Genomic DNA, 24,975 nt, shown 5'->3' with positions numbered 1-24,975 from the left:
AATGGCAGGGCCGAATAAATAAAGACCATTTCCTTGAAACATGGGACCTTTCATCAACGTCACTAGTGACCAAAATTAACTGCCAAGACTAAACCTTGGTGTCTTTTAAAATTAAGTCCTATCTATATCCCATAGCCTGAGTCTGAAGATTTTGGTTGTCTTCTAATAGACGGTCGTATTCAAGAAGTAGGTCTGCGGCTTGTTTTTGAAGGGCAGCAACATGGCTTTCAGCAGATTCAACTCTCTTATCTTTCTCTTCAGATTCTAGCTTCACCTTCTTCAAATTCTCTGATAGAGAAGCTATTTCTTCTTGCAGCCGCTTTATCTCCTCGGAAGCTTTCTCTTCTTTTTCTTTGAGTTCCGTCTTTTCCATCTGAAGCCTTTCAACTTCCTCTTTTGAAGCTCCCACGCTACTCCTCAATCCAATAAGCTTTTGGAGATAATGATGCATACGGTCAATTATGAATCCTAGAAATAGGGTAAAACCTGCAAATCAAATTCAAGCTTTCAGAAAACACTGGTCGGACCAATCTGAAAGGAAATTAAAGCAGACATCACCACAAGAGAAGCATTTCTTGCTAATGAAGGAAAATTTACAATCAGCTTATCGCTCACTGTATTTTGGTCAATAAGAACAGTGTGCTCCAAAACATGTGCCATGCTCTGATTGGTGATTGTACAAAACCAGAGAAGCTCAAATTGGCAAACAGCACTCAAAACTAAGAACAGTTGCCTCTAACCACAATTTATGGATGTTAAGAAACTACATTAAAAGATGTAATGAAACTGCATTATTCAATCACTTAGCCAATGGCGAAAGAAAACACCCAGCATTATTCAAACAAGATTTTAGGTATGTAAACCTCATCAATTTTGAGGAATGCAATCATCCAAAAGTAAGAAGTAGATAGTAACGTCATTGAAACTAGTCATTTTCGAAAGCCAAGTAATAGTTTGCATAAATCAGAAGCCACCAACAATCAATTTGTAATCTAGATGAGCATATGGTCATATAGGTGGCCACCTAATTTAAATCCTCACAAGTAGAAGGGGCTAGTCCCTCCCTGTATAGCTTCTATAATATTAGAATGTCAAACAAGACACCCCACCTAGCTCCTACTTTACTATATATATTTTTGAGATCATTAAGATTGCACATGTAGGGTAGCATCTTCACTATCAATTTTTTTTGCACCAAATGACTATTGACTCCTTAGACATATACATATATGCACACATATGCCTTGTATAAAGACATGCAGATGAACGAATAGCATCAAACTAACATTTAGCATTTACATTCTTGTAAATGTTTATTGGCCTTTCATATTGTGACTGCAGAACCCTCACATCAAACTGATGGAAGTAAGATAAATAACTTTTCCTTTATAAGGTAATTATCAACCAAAAAAAAAAGGGTATGAAATTTCTGGTGGAATCCTTCGAAGGAACATTTAATGAATGAGGTCATGGATTCAACACCCACTGCATGACCGTGTAATGGGCTGATAAAAAATTTTTGGTTGACTCCTCCCAAACAACATGTGTGGCGATCTTGCTAAGATGTTAGAATAACAATGTATTAGCATTTATTTTAGAGCATCACAAAAAGGGCTCCTCATAATCGCTTATATAAATCTACCTAGCACATGCCCAATAGGGGACTCACCACACGGCCACACAACACACACTGATACAAATCAATCCAGACAATTCAAACAATCTAGGATATCATGATCTCCCCCCACTTAAAATCCATGGCATTCTAGTCAGGGCTCACGTCACGTTGTAATGCAACCAAGCCACATAGCATTACTAGGTTCATCCTGCTACCATGTGTCACTATTCTAGGAAAATATTAACATCTGTGCTATATCCTATAAGAACTAGTCAAATTACAATTGAGACCCCTCCTAATCACTTATATAGCCTAGATCCAATTATTCATACACTCTGGCTATCATGACCATGACTAAAACACATTTATGAAAGAACATTAATGCTTTGGAGAAGAAAGAATTACAGGTACATAGAAGTAGTTCAAGACAATCATAGAAATAATAGTTCCTCTTTGAATTTCAGTGTCCGAGAGAAAGAAAGAAAAAAAAAAAAAAAGTGTGACAGATAATTTATATAATAATTGGGGAACAGCAGATAATACTAAGAAATAGCAATCAAATTTACATAGTTGAGAAAAGATTTTTTTTGGCGGGGGGAGGCAGGGGAGGCGAGCGGAAATAAGAATTTAATGGTACTTGTGCTATAATTATGACTGATGTTTTTATGTTCAAATCTCTACTGTCATAGCCATTAAACAGAAAGCAGAAAACACAAGAATGTGGCAAAACCAAACACATTCCATAATATAAGCAGAACATCCAAACAACTTCTTTTTTCTTTTTTAGAAAGTTCAAATAATTATAAGGAATAAATTGATCCTAAATTACTCATTAATTTGCTCTCAAAAATAAAATCAATTGTTAATTTAGTGCAGTGATATTTGCTTGAAGTGAATATAAAACAATCATATATTTACTTGAGAAGCTTATTTTTGGCTTGCTTTAAGTATATAAAATAAAAGAGAGTTTGATTATCTCATAGGGTTTTAAGCTTAACTCAAGCTTCTCCATTTATTCACACTTCAAGTTGATGCAACACAGGAACACAGCCTACAAAAGTGGAAAATACGAAGTATAACGTCATGTAGTCATGGTTACATCACCATTTCTGATCAATTATCAGTTGCGTTAAAAACTTAAACTGTTAGGAAATGGTGAATTAATCATTTAATCTAACACTCCCCCTTCCATGTGGCCTAAACTAGCCTTATTAAATGGGGCCAAACACATGGGAATTCTATAAATGGGATTTAAGGTGGAGACAGGATTTGAATCCAAAACCTCTTGTTTTGATACCATGATAAAAAAAATTTGATAAGTAACAAACTTTATTCAAATTGAAAAATGTCAAAAAGAAAAAAAGGACAGGGCACACAGGCAGTGTGCTAGGAGGCAACAAAGAAAAAATCAAAACAGTAATGAAGGTACAAATATCAAGCATGTCAGGTAGAGACATGAAGGTAACGAAACCCAAAGCATTTGCCCATTCTAACAAAGTCTAAAGGATGAAAAGCTTCAACTCATGAATTCACCTTTCATCCCCTTCAAAAGTACGTGTATTCCTCTCCCTCCATATGACCCACATAACAAAATGAGGGATCATACTCCAGAGCAACTTAGTTTTGAGTCTACAACTCCTGCCTGACCAACTTGCTATAAGATCCACAACCCCGCACGGCATAACCCAATGATACCATGATAAATTACCAATTGCTTAAATAATTAAACTAGTACAAAATGGTGAATTTGGTCATTTAATCTAAAACAATTTCATTAATACATGATAGCATACTGCACGTGTCATTACATAACATAACTTGCAAGTACAAGGGAGCATTACATGGTCAAATTCATAACTTAAGTTAGTCAGGTTACGGCTTCTGGCCTCTATTTCCAAATCATACATTTAATATTAACTAAATTTCTAAAACATAGAACAAAAACACCCATGTCCTGCCAGAAAAAGCATGGAAATCAAGAGAATTCAACAAACTAGGAACACAGAAGAAACAAAACACATGGTATACGTGGTTCACTTAACATTCCACGGACAAAGATACCAAACAATTCACTATTCACAAAGATTCAAACAAAAACCAAGCTTGGATGGATAAGTAAAAGGATTAAGCATAAAGCCAATTCCAACCAATTAAATACATCACCAAGCAGAACTTATAAATGAATCACATTAAGAGAGCCAGGCTAGTCAAGATCCCATACTCGACAACATTGAAACCACTGTACTATGGGGAAGGAATATTCCTAGGATTTACTATAAATTTCACGGGAGGCACAAGCTGTTGCTACTGCAGATACACTCCAACCAAAAGGCTCACTAAACACACTTCCTATGTCATTGACCCCTTGTAGCTTTTGACCAATGCCAGCAAATCCCTAGAAGCAAAACCCATATATATAGCTTCAACAATACTACCCTAGGAACTTGAGACCAATTTCAAACCCAGCGTTTCCGCAATTAAAAAGAAAAAACCAAATTGTATGCTTTAATTGTTTTGGTTAGAAATTAGAAGCTTTACTAATCTTATAATAGTTTAGGAACAAAGCATTAGTACTAGACCTGTTTCTTTTTCTTTTCCAGTTAAAATATGTCTCATCCTTGGAATATAGCCCATGCTATCATCCTTAAAATTTAAAATGTTCTGCATTTCATCCGTCCGTCCACTATCATTAAGTTTTTTGCCAACATGTTTGACAGAAGGGATAAAATTAGAACCTTGATGGTATTTCAGGGTCAAAAATAAAACCTAAATTATATTCGTTTTGTATCTGAAATTTAGTTTATTTTCTATTTTCATCTCTAAAACATGTATACTGTTGGCCACGGTAACAAAAACCTTAACAAAAGTGGACAAAATGGCAAAATCATGAGCACTTTAAATTTTCAAGGACATAAATAGAACTTTTTAAATTTTAGAGATGAAAAAAATTGGTTATATTTCAAACATGAAAAGAATTTTGTGCCTTTTTTTTATAAGTAAATAAATTTCATTTAAAAAGTGCAAAAAGGGGTACCATTATGTACATTGGAAGTATAGAACAGAAGAGCCAAAAGGTAATAAATATAAGTAAACTATCATCTAAAATTCAAATGAGATAGGAATTCAATAAAGTTCAGGGAAGAGAAAGGACTCATAGCCAATGTCCACTCATATAGGGATTTCTTTTTATTATTATTATTGGTAAGTTACACACGGACCTAGTGGGTCTTGAACCTACGACCTCACCCTCCACCTAGACTTGCAAGGGGAAGAGGTGCCCATTGATCAAGAGCTCATTGGCAGCTCATATAGGGAGTTCAAAAATAGTAACTTCAGCTGCACTATCAATAATTTGTTTCCCTCAAAAGTGCATACATTCCTCTCTCCAACTGCTCCACATTAAGCCCTAAGGAATTACGTATAAACAAAAGAATTAGAAACACCAATAGAACATTATCAAGAGAGGATAGTACATTGGCTTTTTAGGATGAAAACCATTGTTATTAATACCGTTTCGGACCCCGTTTCGGTTTGTCCAGTGGAATGGAATATTTCGGTACCGGCCGATTTCGGCGTACCGTTTTAAGGTGTTTCGGGTTCCTAAAAATTAAATTATATATATTCTTGTAAAACATAAAATTGTCCATTCTAATAAATAAATAACTAAATTTCAAATAATACAAATCATTTAGTCTTAACTCTTAAGTCTTAAACATCAATATAACATCTATTTAACATCACACAATAAGAAAATTTACAAGACAATAACTAAACATCAAATAATACAAAATATTTAGTCTTAACTTTTATGTTTTAAACCTCAATACAACATCAAACAATAAGAAGATTTATAACAAGTCATTACTCATTACATAAGCCCATAATAATTAATAACTAATAAGCCAACAAAATTTATAACATAATATTAGCCATCAAATTTTTTTTTTTTTTTTTTTTTTTCCATAGGCCAAATCATGTACCGGCCGGAATTCACATCTCGGCCGGAATTGGCCGGAATGGACCAGAATGGCCGGAATGGACCGGAATGGCCCGAAATTTGGCCCGAGGTGGAACGTTGGGTATCCTGGTACCGGTTTGCATACCAGAACGAAAAATTCCGGCCGTTCCGGCCGGAACGGAACGGAATCAATAACAATAATGAAAACTGGCCTGATGTACTCCGTTCCAAGACAGGACTGTCTATGGACACGAGAAGTTGGGGTCTGGCCACAACCCCAAGGTGAAGTATTTCATTGATTCCAGCAAATGACTAACCAGCATGCAGACTCACGGCCTAAGAATGGAATCAATATCTTGTGCTATTTCATCAGATAAAAATACAGTTTCTTAATTCCCAAGATTTTTTTTACTTTTTTGTTTTCCTTTTTCTCTTTTTTTTATTTTTTTGCTTTTATGATTCTTTACTCTCTTGCCTACTCTATTTCTGGACAAAGTTTCTTTCTCTAGCAATCAACAGATCATTACTATACCATCAATACAAAAATGTGGATCTAGCAGCAATTCTCAACTGCTTTATTCCATAAATCTTTTTGACAATCAACAGGGATATTTCTGGCTAAGTGAAGAACCAAGACCTTAAGTACAAGTGCATATGGTGTTAGCCTCAATTTTTTCAGCTTTAGCTTTGGCGAAATATGGGAATGTTTGGGGTGGTTGGTGCACGAAAAAGGTGACAAGTGCATATGGTGTTAGCCTCTAGAGATTTATTAGAAGTGGTTAGAAGTGGTTGGTTGAACTTCTCTAAACTCTTGCGGTATGATGTGGGTGATGGTACTAGAGTCAAGTTTTGGAAGCATGTGTGGTGTGGTGTCAAAGACGCTTTTCCAGATCTTTACTATCTTAGTAAGGCAAGAGACTCTTCAGTGGAAGAGGTTATGTGTTGGTCTAGTGGGAGGATTCATTGGAATTTTCATTTTCGTCATTCACCTCAGGATTGGGAGGAAGAATCTTTTGACCGGTTTATGGACATTGTTTACTCTTCCAAAGTGCAGAGGGTTGGCCCTGATAAGGTTTGTTGGAAGCCATCAAGGAGTAGATGTTTTGAGGTTAGAGGTTTTCATATTTCTTTCTACCCTCCTACTCTTTCTTTCCAAGAAATAGGGTAAAACCTGCAAATCAAATTCAAGCTTTCAGAAAACACTGGTCGGACCAATCTGAAAGGAAATTAAAGCAGACATCACCACAAGAGAAGCATTTCTTCCTAAAGAAGGAAAATTTACAATCAGCTTATTGCTCACTGTATTTTGGTCAATAAGAACAGTGTGCTCCAAAACATGTGCCATGCTCTGATTGGTGATTGTACAAAACCAGAGAAGCTCAAATTGGCAAACAACGCTCAAAACTAAGAACAGTTGCCTCTAACCACAACTTTTGTTTTATGGATGTTAAGAAATTACATCAAAAGATGTAATGAAACTGCATTATTCAATCACTTAGCGAATGGCGAAAGAAAACAACCAGCATTATTCAAACAAGATTTTAGGTATGTAAACCTCATGAATTTTGAGGATTGCAATCGTCCAAAAGTAAGCAGTAGACAGTAACTTCATTTATTAAATCACCTTTATTGAATTTCCAAGACGGACGTGAACCATTTTATTAACCAAAATGTATACTTCGAATATTGCAATTAAAATATTAATTATTAATCAAATTCACAATATTTAATTACATATGTAAATTTTTTTTTCCTATTTTTTTCACTTTATTTATTTCTCCTCCTTTTCCTGCAAAACTCTAATTCATACTACCACTTTTCATGAATTACTATGCCAAGAATTTGTGATTTTTCCCTGTAATTCTTGCAATTTTTTTTTTGGTGAAATTCAGTGTCACCTTTGAATTCCTCTGCATTTCCCTGCAATGGTGAAGAATTTTAGCCACTGAACTGTGTGCTATTCACACAGAGCAAAAGCCAGCTTCAGGATTTTTTATTAGTCATGTCAGGTTTAAGTATGGGAGCAGTGCACATTATTTGCCACATAAGCATTCCGTTAACGATAGGAACCAAATTGACTACAACACAAGGACCAAATTGACTACTACTAAAATGTAGGGACCAAATTGACTGTGACCTCAAAATGTAGGAACCAAAATATTGTTTTCGCCTATTAAGAAAAAACCAAATTGTTATGCTTTAATTGTTTTGGTTAGAAATTAGAAGCTTTACTAATCTTATAATAGTTAAGAACAAAGCATTAGTACTAGACCTGTTTCTTTTTCTTTTCCAGTTAAAATAACCATGCATCTTGTCCTTGGAATATGGGTTTGGCTTACCTTTAATACTTTTTTAACTGAATTTCTTTTTATTTTAATAAGAAATTGTCACATCACCCACTAATTAAATTAAAGGTGGAGATTAAAACCCACTACCACTTGTTAATGTGTATTTAAAACAAAAAGAGATCTCCAGTTAAAAAAGTTTCGGAGGTAAGCAAAACCCTTGGAATATAGCTCATGCTATATTTTAATCCTTAATTTAAATTGTTCTACATTTCATCCTTCCGTCCACTCTCATTAAGTTTTTTGCCAACATGTTTGACAAAAGGGATGAAATTATAACCTTGATGATATTTCAGGGTAAAAAATAAAACCTAAATTACATTTTGTCTCTGAAATTTGGTTCATTTTCTATCTCCAACCCTAGAACATGTATTTTGTTAGCCACAGTAATAAAAACCTTAACAAAAGTGGACGAAATGACAAAATCACAGGTATTTTAAATTTTCAAGGACATAAATAGAAATTTTTAAATTTTAGAGATGAAAAACATTGATTATATTGCAAAGATGAAAATAATTTTCTGCCCTTTTTTATAAGTAACTAAATTTCATTTAAAAAGTGCAAAAAGGGGTACCATTCTAGTACATTGGAAATATAGAACTAAATCTAGCATGTTTGCTAAGAGTAATAAATTGAAACTAGTGGACCCAACAAATTTTTCTAAACTCTTCTATCTCTTAAATTAAAAAGCTTATTTTTATTACAAAAATATTGTCACATTTCAAATTTGAAATTTATCATTATTAAAAAAAAAAAAAGGTAAATGAGCTCTATTCTCTTATCATTATATAAAATAAAATCAAAAGTAATCTACAGATTCCACATATTACTTTTTAATTTTTTTTAAATTCCAAAAATAGAAATGGTCTCTCAAACAATTTTTTTTTTTTTTTTATTTGTTAGTATTTTGAAAATTGTTTTAAAAGTAAGAGCTAAACACATAATGTAAAATTTATTACCTGAAAACTAGTTTTAATTTCAATTATTTTCATGCTGTTTTGAAAACAAAAACAAAAATCCTCTAACCAAACAGGCCAGTATCATTTCGAATAGGACCAATGTGGACCGAATAAGATCAAAGTGGACAAAATTGGACTAATGTGGACCGAATAGACCCAATGTGGATTGAATAAGATTTAATGGACCGAAGTGAACTTTAGTGGATAGAGTCACTAAATAGGACAAAATGGATCGATTAGGACTGTATGGACGGAATATTACCAAAATGGACCGAATATGACAAATTGAACCAGTATGGACTGAATAGAACTAAAGTGAACCAAAATGGACAAAATAAGACTAATTTGGACCGAATAAGACCAAATAGGACCAAAGTGGAATGAATGGACCGAATGAGACCAAAGTAAACCGAATAAGACTAAAGTGGATAGAATGGACTGAATAAAACCAATGTGGACAGAAGAAGACTGAAAGGACTAAAGTGGACTGAACAAAACTTTGGTTGATAAAGTGGACTAAATAGGATCAACTGGACCGATTAGGATCATATGGATCGAATGTGACCAAATTTGGACTGAATAGAACCAGTGTGGACTGAATAAGAATTTTGAATATTTATCATTTTTAGGGCTCATATTTCTAATTTCTAATGTCTATTTTCTTTGTATTTTTTAACTCAAAATTTCATACTTTTCAACCCAAAAATTAAGAAAAAAAAAAAGAAAAGAATTTTTGAGCTAAACTTGAAAAGACAACCTACAAAAAGAATCAACTTAAGGCTTAATTAGTCTATAATAGCCTAATTGAGCAAGTGGAGAGAATTGGATTGAATGGACCAAATTGGACCGAAGTAGACCTAATTGGATTGAATAGAAATTGTTTAATTTTTAGAGAGAACAATTATTTTCAACAAATTTTAGAGAATAAATTATACATATATTACTATATAAAATAATTATTTATTCACACTCATTGTTTGGGTCTGTGACTACTGTATAATATATGTCACATATTATAATTCATTATATTATCTTCTCTACATTTTTAAGTTCTAAAATATAGTATTTCATCGTTTGTTATTCTTCCTATGTAAAAACTATTCGCCTTCCTTGATTGTGATCACAACAATAATTAATTAATTACCAATAGTTGTTATTTGGGGCTAGCAAAAGCACATTTACACGAAAAATAATATAAAACAACCACAAAATAACAATATTTAGTGTAATTTGGCCAATTCCAAGCCTATGTCCACGAGCAATGCTAAAAAAATTCACTATCAACAATGTGGATTACAACTACACTTAATCTAACCTTAAACCAAACTCACATCTTTTCCCTATGACAGCTTTTCCCTCGAAGCTTATTAGTGGCGAATCATAAGCCGTAAGATCTTCAAGTTTTAAGTTGAGCCCCTTGAATAAGTCAGGGTACATAATATCTGCACCACTATCCTGTCCAACCATTACCTTTTTCATATCATAGCCCTCTATCCTAAGCGTGACTACCAATGCATCATCATGCGGTTGGATAGTCCCAATCTTGTCTTCTTCCGAGAAACCTAAAATAGGTGGAGTATTTCCCCGAAGCCTCTTCAGCCCAGAGTTAGCCTCTTCAGCCCAGAGTTAGCCTCCTCGGCAAGAGTTCGTGACACAGACATCACCTTGGTAGGACCAGAACCAGTTCTGCCAGGAGCAGCAAAAATAACATTGATCGTTCCCAGAGGAGGCCTTGATGAATTATTCCCTTGACTCACCGAACCTGAATGGCTTCCTTGCTCATTGGGATGATACAAAAACTGCTTCAACTTACCCTTCTTAACCAACTGCTCCAAATGATTCCATAGAGTCCTAAAATTCTCAATAGTATGACCTGCGTCTTGATGATAGTGGCAATGGAGATTCTGATTTCACCTCGTATGATCCCCAGCCATCTTGTTGGGCCATTTGAAGTATGGTTCATTCCGGATTTTCTCCAACAGCTGATACACCGGTTCTCGGAATAGTGTTAACCACATGTGGAACAATAGGACCAGATTGCCCAGCGAAATCTTTTCGGGGCCTGTTATTGTTGTATCTGTCCGACTTGAAATCCCTCCTCTCTTGAGGGATAACCTTCATCGTTCCCTTACCCTACTGTTGATCTTCCTCAACCCGTTTATACTTGTCTATTCGATTCATGAGCCGATGTACACTCCTTACAGGCTTTTTGGTCAGAGATTTCCTTAAATCATGCTCGGTTGGCAGACCAACCTTAAAAGTATTGATCGCCACCTCATCAAAGTCACCATCGATCTCATTAAACATCTCCCAATATCTGTCAGAGTATGTCTTCAGGGTTTCCCCTTCCCTCATGGCAATGGACAATAATGAATCCAGAAGCCGAGGAACTCTACTGTAGGTGATGAAGCGGAACCCAAATGCCTAAGTGAGTTCCATGAAGGAATCAATAAAACCTGCCTTCAGGCCATTAAACCATCTCATCGCAACAGGTCCCCAGCTAGAAGGGAAAACTTTGCACATCAAAGTTTCATTTTTAGAGTGTACAGTCATCCTTTGATTGAAATGACTCATGTGCTCCACAGGGTCTGTTCGGCCATTATAAATGGTAAACGTGGGTTGGGTGAACCACCGTGGAAGTTTCTCCTTCTCTACCCTACGTGTGAAAGGCGACTTGGAAATTTCATGTAACGCCCTACTCATCATTTCCCAAACCCTTAGAGGAAGACTCCTTGTACTTATGACCATGAAGATTATCAGAAGGAGTTCTTGATCTGGACCTATAGCCACTACCATGGCTATCCTTAGAAGAAGAGTTAGAAAAAAGGGCGTTCGCCTTCGTCTGTAGTGGCACAACTTCTTCTTCAGGTGGTTAATCTCCTTCTGCATGGCCTTAGCATGTTGCTCGTAAGGAATTCTACTTCCACCTCGCAAACGACTCCCATCAGTATGCCTGGTATGCATGCTACCTTCTCGTCCTTGCTCCTGTATGATGCGGACTTGAGGTCCCCATAATGTTCCAATTCCTCAAACATAAGATCCCCCACAGACAGCGCCAATTGTAAGGCCACAATTGCACCCGAACCCAACAGTGTGAAGGGAACAGGCCCAAAAAACCCAATACAATGAAATTTGTAGAGCGTGGGCTTGAAACCTAGGTTTTCTGGATATTGGATAACAACGATGATGGGCTATACCTGTGATTCACATGCAACGAATTGTTTATGCCAAAGAAACTCTCCTCGGACGTAAGCCGAGGATGACTTGTATTGCCTTTCCTTGTTCTAAAGACAAAGTACAATTCTAGGTGATGTATACAATCTATTTCTCTTTCTTTTTCGATCCCCCCCCCCTCTTAGAATGCCTTTCTTTTCCTTTTATATCATTCTCCTTCTTCCCTCCATCTTCCACGTTTGGACCAGATCAATGACCCAAATACTTGTCCCATCCATCGCCCTTTGGAAGTCTTCAAACAATAGCTGTAAGGTTGATCACCACTGTTCAGATGTCATTTCCCCATTAATGCGGCCAGAGAGGTAGGTGCAGAGTCTTTAATGCGGTGGTAGCAGCTTTCCCTAAGATATTTCTCATTCACTCCTTCTCTCTGTATTCTTATGGAACACATCTTCATCCACCAGACCTTCCAGAATTTCCTTCCATACATCATGGTGCATCATACAACTTCACTTGACTTAGCCAAGGAGATGCCCCTCCTCGGACCATTCTCATCAACCTCATCAACAATAGTAGGCTTGTGGGCTTTCAAGACACTATACAGACAAGTTAATACCCTCGAATCAGGCCCAAGGACATATCTTGACCCCTCTGTCCCTACACAGACCATTTACAAAAATGGCCTGAAGAGCAGCCATTTTGCAATTGCAATTCATTTTAGTACATCACTTGTGGCTACATACATTACAAACAATTACATGTATAATATAATTGATTGTAGTGGCTAATAGAGGCTGTGAGTTCATTAGATCAGATTCAATGTATTTTCTTCCTTGTTTTGTGAAAGAATGCCAGAGTTCTGAGATTATGCAAAGGGTACAATTCCCTTTTCTTATTTTAGTCATGGAATAATGGATAGGGGGAATGGTATATGCTCAAGTGGCTTCTAGATGTGCTCATTGAAATGCTAGGCAACATCAAGAAATTCAAGTGGAACTCTTGCTTGATGGCTGATTGTGTAAGGGATTCCCTGCCTCACCTGTGGTTTTTCACTCTTCTTGCTTATGCAGAAGGGTTTTTCATGTAAATATTGTGTTATTCTCTTTACACTCTCATCATTTAAACCTCTAACACTCAAACGCTCATTATTGTTACAATAGTGATACCTAATGTCTTGATAGTTAACCAATCTAAACCCACTTTCCTTGAAAACTCATTTCTAAATCTAAACTATCCCGGACATTGATACTTCACTTCCCCATAGCTTTTGATCTTCCCTGGTGGAATAGAAATTGAAGGCTAGAGGTTTACTTTATGCAGGACACAATTGGTTTTATTTCCAACACAACCAAGTTGTTGGCGCTCAACAAAAGCAATGGAGGAGGAGGAGGAGGAGGATGGCTAAGTTGCACAAACTCGAGTATGGGTACGGGGTACAACAATTCTTAAAAAATTAGGATACGACATGTCTGGGGTACGGCTATTAATTAATTACTTAATATTTATTTTTATGTATAATTTATTTTTAGACATAATTTATGTTTATTTTAGGTTTAAAAATTATGTAACAAGAAAAAATTTGCTTGAAAAAATTTCTAAAATTAAATATTTATGTGGTATCAAGGAGTTTTGGAGTAATTTTCAAATTATTTATGTGCTCACGGGGTTTATTATTATTATTATTATTATTATTATTATTATTATTATTATTATTATTATTATTATTAGTTAGGAAATTCTGATTTTGGGTTTTGGAATTTTATATAGTAGAATTATTTTTGGGTTAGGCTGCTGGTATATTTTTGTTATGGGCTAGGCTTGAGTTGGGTTAAATTTCAATCTGGGCTTTATTGTTATAGGTTGGGTTGCTGGCTCATGTCTATTCAGGCTTGGTTGTTTGGGTAAAGCTAAATGAAATTGGACAAATCTTTTTTGATCGACAACATTCTCTCCATTCTCTCTCTCTCTCTCTCTCTCTCCCGCTTGCTCTGTCCATGGAAGAAAGCTCAATCGCTTTCCCTCTCTCAATCTCGCCCTCTCTCTCTTGATTGATCTTCGTTGGTCGATGATATACGACAATCTACGGCGGAATGGCTTTGAAATTGAAGCTAGAGTTGATAATGTGTGGTCGCATTTCTGTCAGTTTGGCCATGTTTTGGATGTGTATCTTTCTAAGGTAAAATTACCTGATTTGTATCTAGTTTAATTGAGAATGGTTACCACATCTTTTTTTCTTGACAACTTCATCCCATGGCCATGCAACATGTAATTAGATGTGTTGTTAAACCAGTTTGGGTTTGCTCAAGGTTTTAAATGGGTTTGCTTGCAGATTAATAATGCTTTTACCACCTTATCTATATACCAAGCTCAATATTGTGCCGCACTAGTAATAGCTGAAATCAAGATGTTGAGATATGACTACAAGACGGAAAATGAACATATGATGAAAAACTTAGTGGTAGCACCAATTGGAAAAGAGATGAGATATTCTGCCAAATTCATTCAGGGCTGCATATTGCAAAGTAATAACTTTTCTTGGTACTAATTTATTGCAAGTATTTTAAATGTTTCTATTTGCACATCATGGAAATTGATTTTGTATTATAATTGAATATGTTGTATGTTATTGTTATATATTAGTATTAGTATATCCTTTTCCAATTTTGCCCATGTGATATTGGCTACTTGCACTACAAACAACTTGAGTTTTTTCAACATATTTTTATCCACGGTCACTACAAAATGTTAATAAAAGCTTTAATTTTCTACTTTAATACGCGGTGGTTTCAACTCCTCTGATTAGGTACGAATCAGTTCTCTCTCTCCGCAATTACTTTGCTTTTCTTATTTGGTTGCTAAGAAAACCTTTCTATTTTTCTCGGCAACCAAATAGATTTATGGCTATCCTTGCCATCAAATTGATTTTGCTTTTCTTCAGATTCAATAAATTTACTCTTTTTTTATCTAGCTCTCAAAACTGAGGGTTTCCTTCTGTATTTCACCCTCCCTTCAAATTCGTTAACTATTAAATCAAATGGAATGAAGTAAATTTGGGCCATTTTCACTAGCCATGTGATTTCTTTTTCCCACTACATCAACCATTTATTCGTGAGAGTTTTAATTTTGCTTCTTCAATTTAATTTTTATAGACTAGGGTGGAGGCTTTAACTTGTAAAATGGGTAGGGGTGGCTTGATGTATTTGGGGGCCTAAAACGAAAATTGATTATCTTGTTTTAGATGCAAAATTACAACTAATTAACATGAACCACAAAAATTTTTTTTTGAAAGTCTATAGACACAAAAATTTGACCAATTTTTTTACACCTGTTGATGTTACAGATTGATAGCAGTAAGTAAAAGAGTGATGTTAATGGTGGACCTAGATAAAAACTAGTAAAAATTTGCCAACTCAACTATTGTGAAAAATGTTGTGAATTTTTTTGTGTATTGTTCTTTTTTTTTAGAAGTGTTACATTCACAATATTTTTCACAACAAATCCTAGATATTAAGTTGTTACTGGTTCTAATTTGAACTCAACACTAAAATTATTTTTTTGCCATCAATAACAACTTGCTACTTAAAATTTGTTGTAAAAGTGTTGCGAAAAATGTTGTGGACGTTGCATTTTTCTCTCTTTTTTGTTTGTATTTTATTTGATAAAAAAATATTATTTTATTTGTTGGCTAATATTTGAGCTTAATTATTACTATTACATTGATAGAAAAAACCCCATATGTTGAAATTTGGGGGCTTTTTTTTATTTGGACCTTAGGTCATCGCATCAATTGCTTTTATTAGCATTGAGCCGAAAATTGGGTGATAAATTATTTGTTGTTTTACATTAATTATTTGTTGTTTAACTGTTATACTCTGTTCCACACCATAGCATTACAGCCCTTTTCTGTTACATGCTACAAAGTAAAAGTTCCTATATTCTTCGTTCATTAGCCCCCACCATATCAGGACCACCTGCTGGGCTTATTGCAGTTGGCCTTGCATGTCAGCTTGTTGGAATTCTTTCAGTAAACTTAGTCTCACTTCCAGAATTTGCGGCAATGGTCTGTATTGGCAGATCCATGTAAGGGCCAGATAAAAAAATTCTTATAAAATCTTTTGTATAAATATATATATATATATATATATATATATATATATATATATATATATATATATATATATATATATATATATATATTGAGTATGTATAATCTTAAATATGTAAAAATAAAATCCAAAATTTTGAAGGATGAATACTTTTTAACAGTAACCAAAAATTTATTATAATGAAATTGATGTATTTGCTCTGTTTAACTTTCTTGTAGATCAAATCTTCCAAAGTCTGCATTCTATCCTACATGATCTTGGACTTATGATTGATGTCATATGTGTCACTTTAATTAAGAAGAAGTGGTTCTGGCTGAGTCAATATGCATTTAAGTTCAAATCAATCTAAACTTGATGTTTGTAATTGTATGCAAGTCCATTTCTAGACCCACATTTGTCTATTAATTTGTCTTCTTTCTTTCTGCTGGTTTGCAATAGGGAGGCCTGAAGTCAGAGCAGTTGTTAGTGTTGCTGGCAAGGGCCATCATTGGATTGGTAGACTGAAGAAAAGCATTGTCATTGATTATGAACCATATACTTTTTCCCTTGTAACCTAACTAGTTTGCTTCACATCTGTCGGGTTGGACCATGATAAAGTTAGTGTGATAGAGTTTGTATTTTTCTTCTGTTTGTTGTCAAATGCATGCTAATTATATAATCACATGAAAGAGTTGTACAATCTATCTTGCACAGATATTTCCAACCCTTTACCACATTGAACTTGTACACAGAAGGTTGTAATTAAAATAGAGTATTTAAAAAAATTAAATTAAATTGAATTTCAGTGTCTTGCTCAAGCAAGATTTAGTTTTTCTCAAGCAAAATTTAGTTTTTCTCAAGCGATATTAGGTTTGATTGCTGCAAAGGACAAGCAAACTTTCTGTCTAAACCTTGCTTAAGTGAGGGAAAGGTGAGATTCTTAGTGTGAAATTTGTTTCTATTATTGAAGAACTTACTCAAGTTAGAAGGGTAGTTCGCTCAAGCAACAACTGCAATAAAACATGTTTTCTAGAAAATTTTGCAAAACGAGTTTTGGCAACATTTTAGCGTGTTTGTTTAAGCAAAAGTGACCTTTAAATGTCTATTTTCTTTGGCAACTCTTAGTTGCTAATAAATAAACTACCATATTTAAGTTTTCTCTTTTTAATTTTTCTCTCCAAATAAAGAATTCACATAATTCTCCAATCTTGCTACTTGTAGAATCTTGTTTAATTTAATTTAGGAGATAATTTTCTTGCAAACCCATTAGCAAACTTCTCTGAGTGGAGACAAATACCATTCTTAAAAAAAAAATGATCTTTTCATGTCACTAAACCTCTTTCTTCCTTTCTTATTTCCATTAACTTTCCTTTAATTTTCCAACATCAAGAACTTAGACAAAGAAATAAAATATCAAATGTCAATTAATTGTCTGGAGAAGCTAGGATGCACAATACATAATATAACACCTAGACATGCTATATATATGGGGGAGAGGCTGGTCTCTTAATAAAATGGAGCAAGTTATGGCATGAGTTATAAGGCTCTTGGCCCTGAACATGCTATGCAACTGAAGATAAACTATTCCTGTACTTGGGGATTTCATGAAAAAACTTGGCAACTCTAATTAGATGATTTTGCAGAAAATCATATTAAAAAATGAGAGAGAACATTAAACATCATCAAAAGTACAGCCATTTTCTTGTATCTATATCTAGTCATCAAAAGGTTCTTCAACGGTACCTCTGGGGTATGGTGCCCAATATGTTCAAAATTATTTATTTCAAGTTTTTAATCTTTGTGTATCAAAAAAAAAAAATTTAATCTTTGCTTTTTATTAATGTTTATGAAGAGATTATGAAAATTAAAAAAATTTGAAGAGATACTATTTTAAATTTTAATCACATAGTAAATGTCATACCTCCAAAAAATAAAAAAACCAAAGATTTTTCCCTTATCAAAGCATAGATTTTCAAGTATTTTTGCAATCGATCTACACTTGGGCTCAAAATTTACTATAATCACTTCTTCCTTTGATGAAAGTGAGTTCCTTTATTTTCAATTGCTTATTTGCATTTATCTTTCATTTTTTGTTCTCCCTATTGCATTTGTTGTGTGAAGTCACTAACGCCCAATTTAATTGAGGCATTACCAAACCCCAGATGAGTAATATTTAATCTCACAAAAAAAATTAGTAAACAAAATAATAATATCTTTTCCAGAAAACTGAAAGAGAAGAATAGTGGGTATCAACTAGGACAACATTGAGGTGTTCTAACTAAAAATTCAATAATCATGAACCAAAAAAACAAACCTATTTCATATCCACTTTTCCCAATGGCAGGACCAAATAAATATTAATTGATTATTTAATATTTATTTTTATGTATAATTTAAATATTTTTAGACATAATTTATGTTTATTTTAGGTTTAAAAATTATATAACAAAAAAAAAAAAAAAAGCTTGAAAACATATCTAAAATTAAATATTTATGTGATGTCAAGGAGTTTGGAGAAATTTTCTAATTATTTATGCGCTCATGGGGTTTATTAATATTATTATTATTAGTTAGGAAATTCTGATATTGGGTTTGGGAATTTTATATAGTAGAATTATTTTTGGGTTAGGCTGTTGGTATATTTATGCTGTGGGCTTGGCTTGAGTTGGGTTAAATTTCAATCTGGGCTTTATTGTGATAGGTTGGGTTGCTGGGTCATGTCTATTCGGGCTTGGTTGTTTGGGTTAAAAGGTAAATGGAACTCAACCAATCTGTTTTTGATCTACAACATTCTCTCCGTTCTCTCTCTCTTTTCCGCTTGCTCTGTCTCTTGCAGAAAGCTTTATCGCTTTCCCTCTCTCTCTCTTGATTGATCTTCGTTGGTCGACGATATACGACGATCTACGGCGGAATGGCTTTGCAATTGAAGCTAGAGTTGATAATGTTTTGGACGTGTATCTCTCTAAGGTAAAAGTAGCTGATTTGTGTCATGGAAATTGATTTTGTATTATAATTGCAAATGCTGTATATTATTGTTATATATTGTTATTGGCAATTTGCACTACAAACAACTTTGAGTTTTTTCAACATATTTTTATCCACGGTCACTAAAAAATGTTAATAAAAGCTAAACAGAGTTATGGCTATCCTTGCCATCAAATTGATTTCGCTTTGCTTCAGATTCAAGTTCTCGAAACTTAGGGTTTCCTTCTGTATTTCACTCTCCTTTCAAATTCATCAACTATTAAAGTGTTTAACAAATGTTCATACTCTGTTTGTTTATGTGTTTATATTTGGTGTATTGTTTACAATTGAGATTGAATAGTTCGAAGGCATACTTGAAGTCATTGCATTGACTGGAAAATTTTGGTATAATGCTTTGGTATCAAATTTTCAATTCCTTGTTGAAGCATCTCTCTGCTTTTTTTTTTTTTTTTTATAATAATTTAAAGCAAATTAAGATTTACAATCAATAATGTCTTTTTCTCTTGAAAACTTCATTGCAACAAATAAAAACACTTTGTTGTTTATAGAGTTTTGGCATTGGTGCTTGCCATTTATTTTTGTGAATTAGCTAATATTGCTTCATGTTCCTTTGTGCATAAGGAACTTATGAATTATAAGAATTCTTGTGTTAGTGTCATGAGGGCTATGGGATTGAATTTCATGATGGTTTTGTTGTTGGTGCTGGTATTGGTGTTGGTTGGTCCGTGTTCTACCCCAGCCCTGATGTGAACATCGAGGCTGATAGCTTCATAGCTAGGCTCCATGATGGTTGGAGGCTTGAGAAGGTGAATTCCATGAGAGAGAAGCAAAAGATGGGCTAGCAGGGCCCATTAAGTGGTACAGTAAATAACTAAAGATTTGAAGGGATGGGGTTATGATTGTGTTTTTTGATCACCTTTTGGAAACCATGGAAGAAGATTGGAGTTTGAATTGCGGTTTGCATCGTTTGATGGTTTTTTTTTTTTTTTTTTTTTATTATTATTGCATTAAACGGGGTATGTATAGGTTAAGGTTATGCCTTTGGTTGAGGTTCTTGTGATGGTGGCTGAGACAACTACTGGCTTTGGTTCTTGCTCAGATACGGATGATGGGGTTTGAGTAGAAGTGGGAATAGACTGAGAGATTTCTTGAACTGTAGGTTGTGAATTAGTTGGACCTGTTGGTTGTACCTGAGTGGTTATGAGAGATGGAGATTGAGTAGAAGTGAGAGTAGGTTGAGAGCTTTCTTGAATTTTAGGTTGTGAATTTGTAGCACGAGTTGGTTGTACCTGAGTGGTTGTGAGAGATGGAGATTGAGTAGAAGTGGGAGTAGGCTGAGAGCTTTCTTGAATTTTAGGTTGTGAATTTGTTGTACTTGAGTGGTTTTGAGAGATGGAGAAGAAGGTTGTGATGTTGTTCGGTCAGCTGGTTGAGAGGACAAACATGGTGGGGCCTCAGGCTGGGTGTCTGTTTGCGATGTAAAGCTTTGCTATATTAATGAATGTGAGTTTTGTTTCAGGCTTTCACTTATTTCATGGTATTATAGCGGTAAACCTATGCAAAGCTTTGCTATATTAATGACTTTCTGCTTCTGATTGTGGTTTTTTTTGTTCCATCACCTCTTTGTGCTACTTCTTTAGTAGTTGAAGAATATGTGTTTGGGTTTAAAGTTTTTCTTGTTTGAGGTTGAGATGTAGTTGTTGGAAATTCAGTGTTTGTATTGTGTACATAATTATGCATTTTCAAGTTAAAACTGTTAAGTCCAAGGTTACAAAATCACAATGGCTCTTCAATGTTGGAAATTAAATGGGGATTGAATTCTAAATAGAGAAACCTGTAATTCATATCTTGATAGCAATGGGAATTTTTTTTTTTTTTTTTTCATCTTTAGAGTTATCTATGAAGGTATATCCTTACAATGTACAAAAGACTATTAACTTATTGTTCCATTAAATATTCTTCTATTGCGTTTTAAGAATTATAAGAATTCTCGCGTTATTGTTGTTACTGGTTGGAAAATACTTGTGGCAAGATATGGCATATAGAATGGCTTGATTAGTTGTTCATTTGCAATTTGTTCAGAAGTGTCATGGTTCTCTCATCTCTCTCTCCCTGCCTCTAATAAATACAAATAAAATAATGGGAATTGTGAAGTGCCCAACTGGGTACTCTTTAAATTTGTTCCTTTCAGTTTTTTTTGGATTTTTTAATTTAAAATTGAAAAAATAAATAATGGAATGAAAATTTTTGAAAGAATGCTCAAGGAAGAAAGTAAGGTCTGGTAGATCTGTGGACAAAACCCTCATATCTTCTTTTCTAATAGTTCACAGATTCCATATTTATTGTTATGTGACTTAATAACATCTGCAAGATACAAATCATGTAAAAATAATAATATCCACTCTAATCAAATGTGGACATCTTCTATGTTTTCTTTATGGAAATCCAGAATTTATATGTCAAGAGCTATTTAGTGTTTGTCATTTGATTTTCTTTTTCTGAGCTTTGGATAGGATTTGATATGGGTTTCTTAACTTTCTTTCTATTAACCTCTTATAATTCTATAGTTGATTTTTCTGAACTTCCTTTTGGAAGTTGCTTGCCTGGTTTCCCTCTCTCTCTCTTGGTAAAATATAATATGAATTTTTAGAGTAGAGCTGCAACTACTCCCTTTCTTTGACTATTAACCTGTCCCTTCAAATGATGAACATACCGATACTTTAGGCTCTGTACAGTTTCTGCTAATTCTCCACCCATATGCATAGCACCTGTAATCTAGAAAAGAGTAGCCTTTTTTTTATTTTTGGACCTTTGCTCTGCATAATTGTGTCTCCACTTTTTAGTATTACTTTGAGTATGTGATCTGTGATAATGGTGGAGACTTGCTCTGTTGCCTATACATGCCATTGTATTTTAGATTCCTGTAGTTGAACTAGGATAAGCAAGAAAATAAAATTTTTTCTTTGATAAGCATGTATTGGAAATACCATATTAATTAATAAACAGGCCATATTGCCCTCTCTCTCTCTCTCTCTCTCTCTCTCATGTATACATTTTGAATGAAAGTGCTGTGTTTCTTCCCTATACATGGCAACAAAGTAACTTTGCTATGTATTTTCCAGTTTGTAATTGACAACCAAGTGCTCTCTTGTTTTCTATCAAATTCTTACACAAAATCACCCAAAAAAAAAAAATCAAGAAAAAAGCCTGTTGGACGATCTCAAATATCACTGCTGGGAATAAAGGTCAAATACAGGTATGTGATTCACTTTCTATATGAATTAACATCAAGATTCTTCCACATGTTAATTCTGAATTTCCACAAAGATAGTGGAAGAACCACACACAACATAATATTTTGTATGTAAGCCCACCTTTGGTTTGCATTTTTTTAGATTAATACAGGTTTGCATTTGAACCTACTTGTTCATTTGGATTGATTTTCCTAAGACATTTGTTGTTGGGAAATTAATCCTTCTTTTTTTAAGGCCTTTGAATGTATATAAATATAATACGATGTAATTTAACTTATAGTTTCAACTGTGTGAAGTACGAATGAATGAAATAAACTTTAAATGCATTAGTTTTGGCTAATTACATTAGTATATTGCAAATTTAATTGAATATTTTAAATAATATGGGGATATTTATTTAATCTTTGGAGTAAATTATGAGAAATATCATCTAATCTTTAATCAAGATATACTTTTAACATCTTTAAATACTGTTTTTGTTAAGATTGTTAACATTTTCATAGTTATTTTATTTAATTTCATATTAATTAATTATGAAACTAATTATGACATCATTACGGTCCACCCTCAGTCGGAACTCGATCAAACCTTAAAAACCTTGAACCTCTTCCTTTTACGGTTCGTTGAACAATCTAGGTTTCAAAACCATTGCTATTGATAGGCTATAAATACTGACGGTTGTGTTCTTGAATGTGCTTCTCATTGAATAGACAACTAGTTGTAATACAACTTGCATTTGGTTCTTCACAGGGCTGCTAAAATGCTAGATGAATTTAATGTTTTAAAGTCTAAGGTGCCAATTATATTGTAAATTTTTTTTTAATAAAAGTGAATTACAGGTCTCCATTATTTCTTCTCAAGTGATTCATAAATTAAATAGCATAAAACTGTCACTTTTGCTTACTTTTAATATTTCAATTAAGAATTCTTGTTTTACATGTATTGCGGGCCACATATTATAGATAACTAGAATTCTGTACTTCGCTATGAAACAAAGAGTGGTGTAACCAATTTCAATAGTTGGGAATTGGTGCTACTTCCTGACCTTGTTCTACATCGGCAATTACTATGTTTTGCATGGTTGTTTAACAATGCTATTTGCACATCATGGAAATCTATTTTTTACTGTAATTGCGTATGCTGTATATAGTTGTTATACATTAGCATTTATCACATCCTTTTTGGGTTTTGCCCATATGTTGTTGGCTTCTTAGAAAACTAATATCATGATGCACTTTGCTTCAGGATGAAAGAAAAACTTATCAGACAGCTTCAGTTTTGTAACATTTGCTGATGAAATTTCAGCCAAGTAGGCAGAAAGTACATAGGATACTTGGGTAGGAGTGTCAGAATGAAATATGATTAAATGTTGTACTGCTAATATCTCTGGTAATCTCAAAAATGCCTTTTATTGGCAATGGCCATGCGCTTGGGCCAAATAGTCACCCATGTGGGTTTGCCCGTATCAAATGAATGAGCCTCAGAAGTTCCTTATGCAGAGTGGTTTGGGCTACTGTCTATCATTATGGTTTCTGTGTAAAGCAAGAGTTCATGGAGGAGAAATCAAAACAAAGGAAAGTATAGCGAAGAGTGTGAGAAAAGATGTCAAGTTTACAATGATGTTTAAATGAAGTGGCTGTAACTCTATCCTAAACAAGTTCTCCATTCTAACTGGGGTATACTTCATTCCATCCTTCATGACTTCTGCCTACAAGTTTGCTAGTTTCTAGGTTTGTGATTGGTTTGTTTGCAAAAGCAAGATATTGGGTCTGATTAGCTGCAAATTCAGTATGATGTTGTAGTTCAGTTTGAAGACTCGTGTCTTTGTGTTAGATTGTGTAGAACTGGGTTGGAATAATGTTAACACTGTTTTTATCTTGAGTAGGGAGTTTATGTTAGGGTAGATGCCCTTCTGATGGAATAGTTTAAGTCTTAGGTATTGTTTGGGTAGTGCGTCTGCAGCCACATTTTTTTTTTCTTCAGCTGAGCGCCTCTTGTACTGTTCATTGTCCATGAACAGTGCATTAGGCATGTGAACAATAACTTTTTATTTATTTTTTATTGTTTTCAGCAAAATAAGCGGTATCTAAACAGACCTTTAGTGTTTCAAGTGTTTTTGTATTGTTTTGTTTCATATCATCAAAAATTCCTGAATTATCCACACACACAAATAAATAACAAGACCATTTTTTTTATTTTTTTTGTTTTTGTTTTTGGGTGTGTGTGGATGCAAGAATGCAACAATCTTTTAGTCTCTGAGCCTTAAGGAGTAAGGAGAAGCACCCAGACCAGACACTTAACGCTATAATTTTTAATATGTTCAATGGTTGCATATGTCATTGTCTTCACACATTAGCACCTTCATCCCACTTTCTTCTTTTCTTTCGAGGGTGGGGACTAGGGAAGGGTTGGTGGTGGACATCAAATAAAGGCAGGTCTTTTTTACTTGGACTGCTAAAAGGAAACATAAAAGTAAGTAAAGCTTAAAAATAAAAAAGAGAAGAAGAGGAAGAAGAAAAGGCCATTTTTGCCAAATAGCATAATTTTAGGAAATATTTAGGAAAAAAGCACTGAGTCAAACTTATTTAGTTATGTAG

The 24,975-nt window shown here is 34.2% G+C and overlaps 1 protein-coding gene and 1 long non-coding RNA gene across 2 annotated transcripts; one reads left to right on the top strand and one right to left on the bottom strand.

The window, feature by feature from the left end:
* Nucleotides 1-118: 118 nt before the first annotated feature.
* LOC142620822 (uncharacterized) lies at nucleotides 119-10,347 on the bottom strand. Its single transcript, XM_075794125.1, has 2 exons — nucleotides 10,212-10,347; nucleotides 119-486 (listed from the first exon to the last, which is right to left on the bottom strand). The coding sequence occupies exons 1-2, from the start codon at nucleotides 10,345-10,347 to the stop codon at nucleotides 119-121; spliced, it is 504 nt and encodes a 167-aa protein (XP_075650240.1).
* Nucleotides 10,348-18,920: 8,573 nt separating this feature from the next.
* On the top strand, nucleotides 18,921-24,476 carry LOC142619082 (uncharacterized). The gene is made up of 3 exons (XR_012841437.1): nucleotides 18,921-19,106; nucleotides 22,247-22,380; nucleotides 23,624-24,476. It is a non-coding gene; the product is annotated as an uncharacterized LOC142619082 (long non-coding RNA).
* The last annotated feature ends 499 nt before the right edge of the window (nucleotides 24,477-24,975 follow it).

The sequence above is a fragment of the Castanea sativa genome, chromosome 12 (assembly GCF_040712315.1).
Source record: "Castanea sativa cultivar Marrone di Chiusa Pesio chromosome 12, ASM4071231v1".
Taxonomy (NCBI): Eukaryota; Viridiplantae; Streptophyta; class Magnoliopsida; order Fagales; family Fagaceae; genus Castanea; species Castanea sativa.
Note: the sequence above shows the minus strand (reverse complement) of the source record. Positions and strands in the feature narration are given on the sequence as shown.

Bases quoted from the DNA above. Each gene is read 5' to 3' on its own strand.
- LOC142620822 (XM_075794125.1), bottom strand. From the start codon at position 10,347: ATGGTTGGACAGGATAGTGGTGCAGATATTATGTACCCTGACTTATTC. The intron at 487-10,211 runs GTGAGTTTGGTT...TTTGATTTGCAG, and splicing joins AGCTGTCATAGGGAAAAGAT to GTTTTACCCTATTTCTAGGA.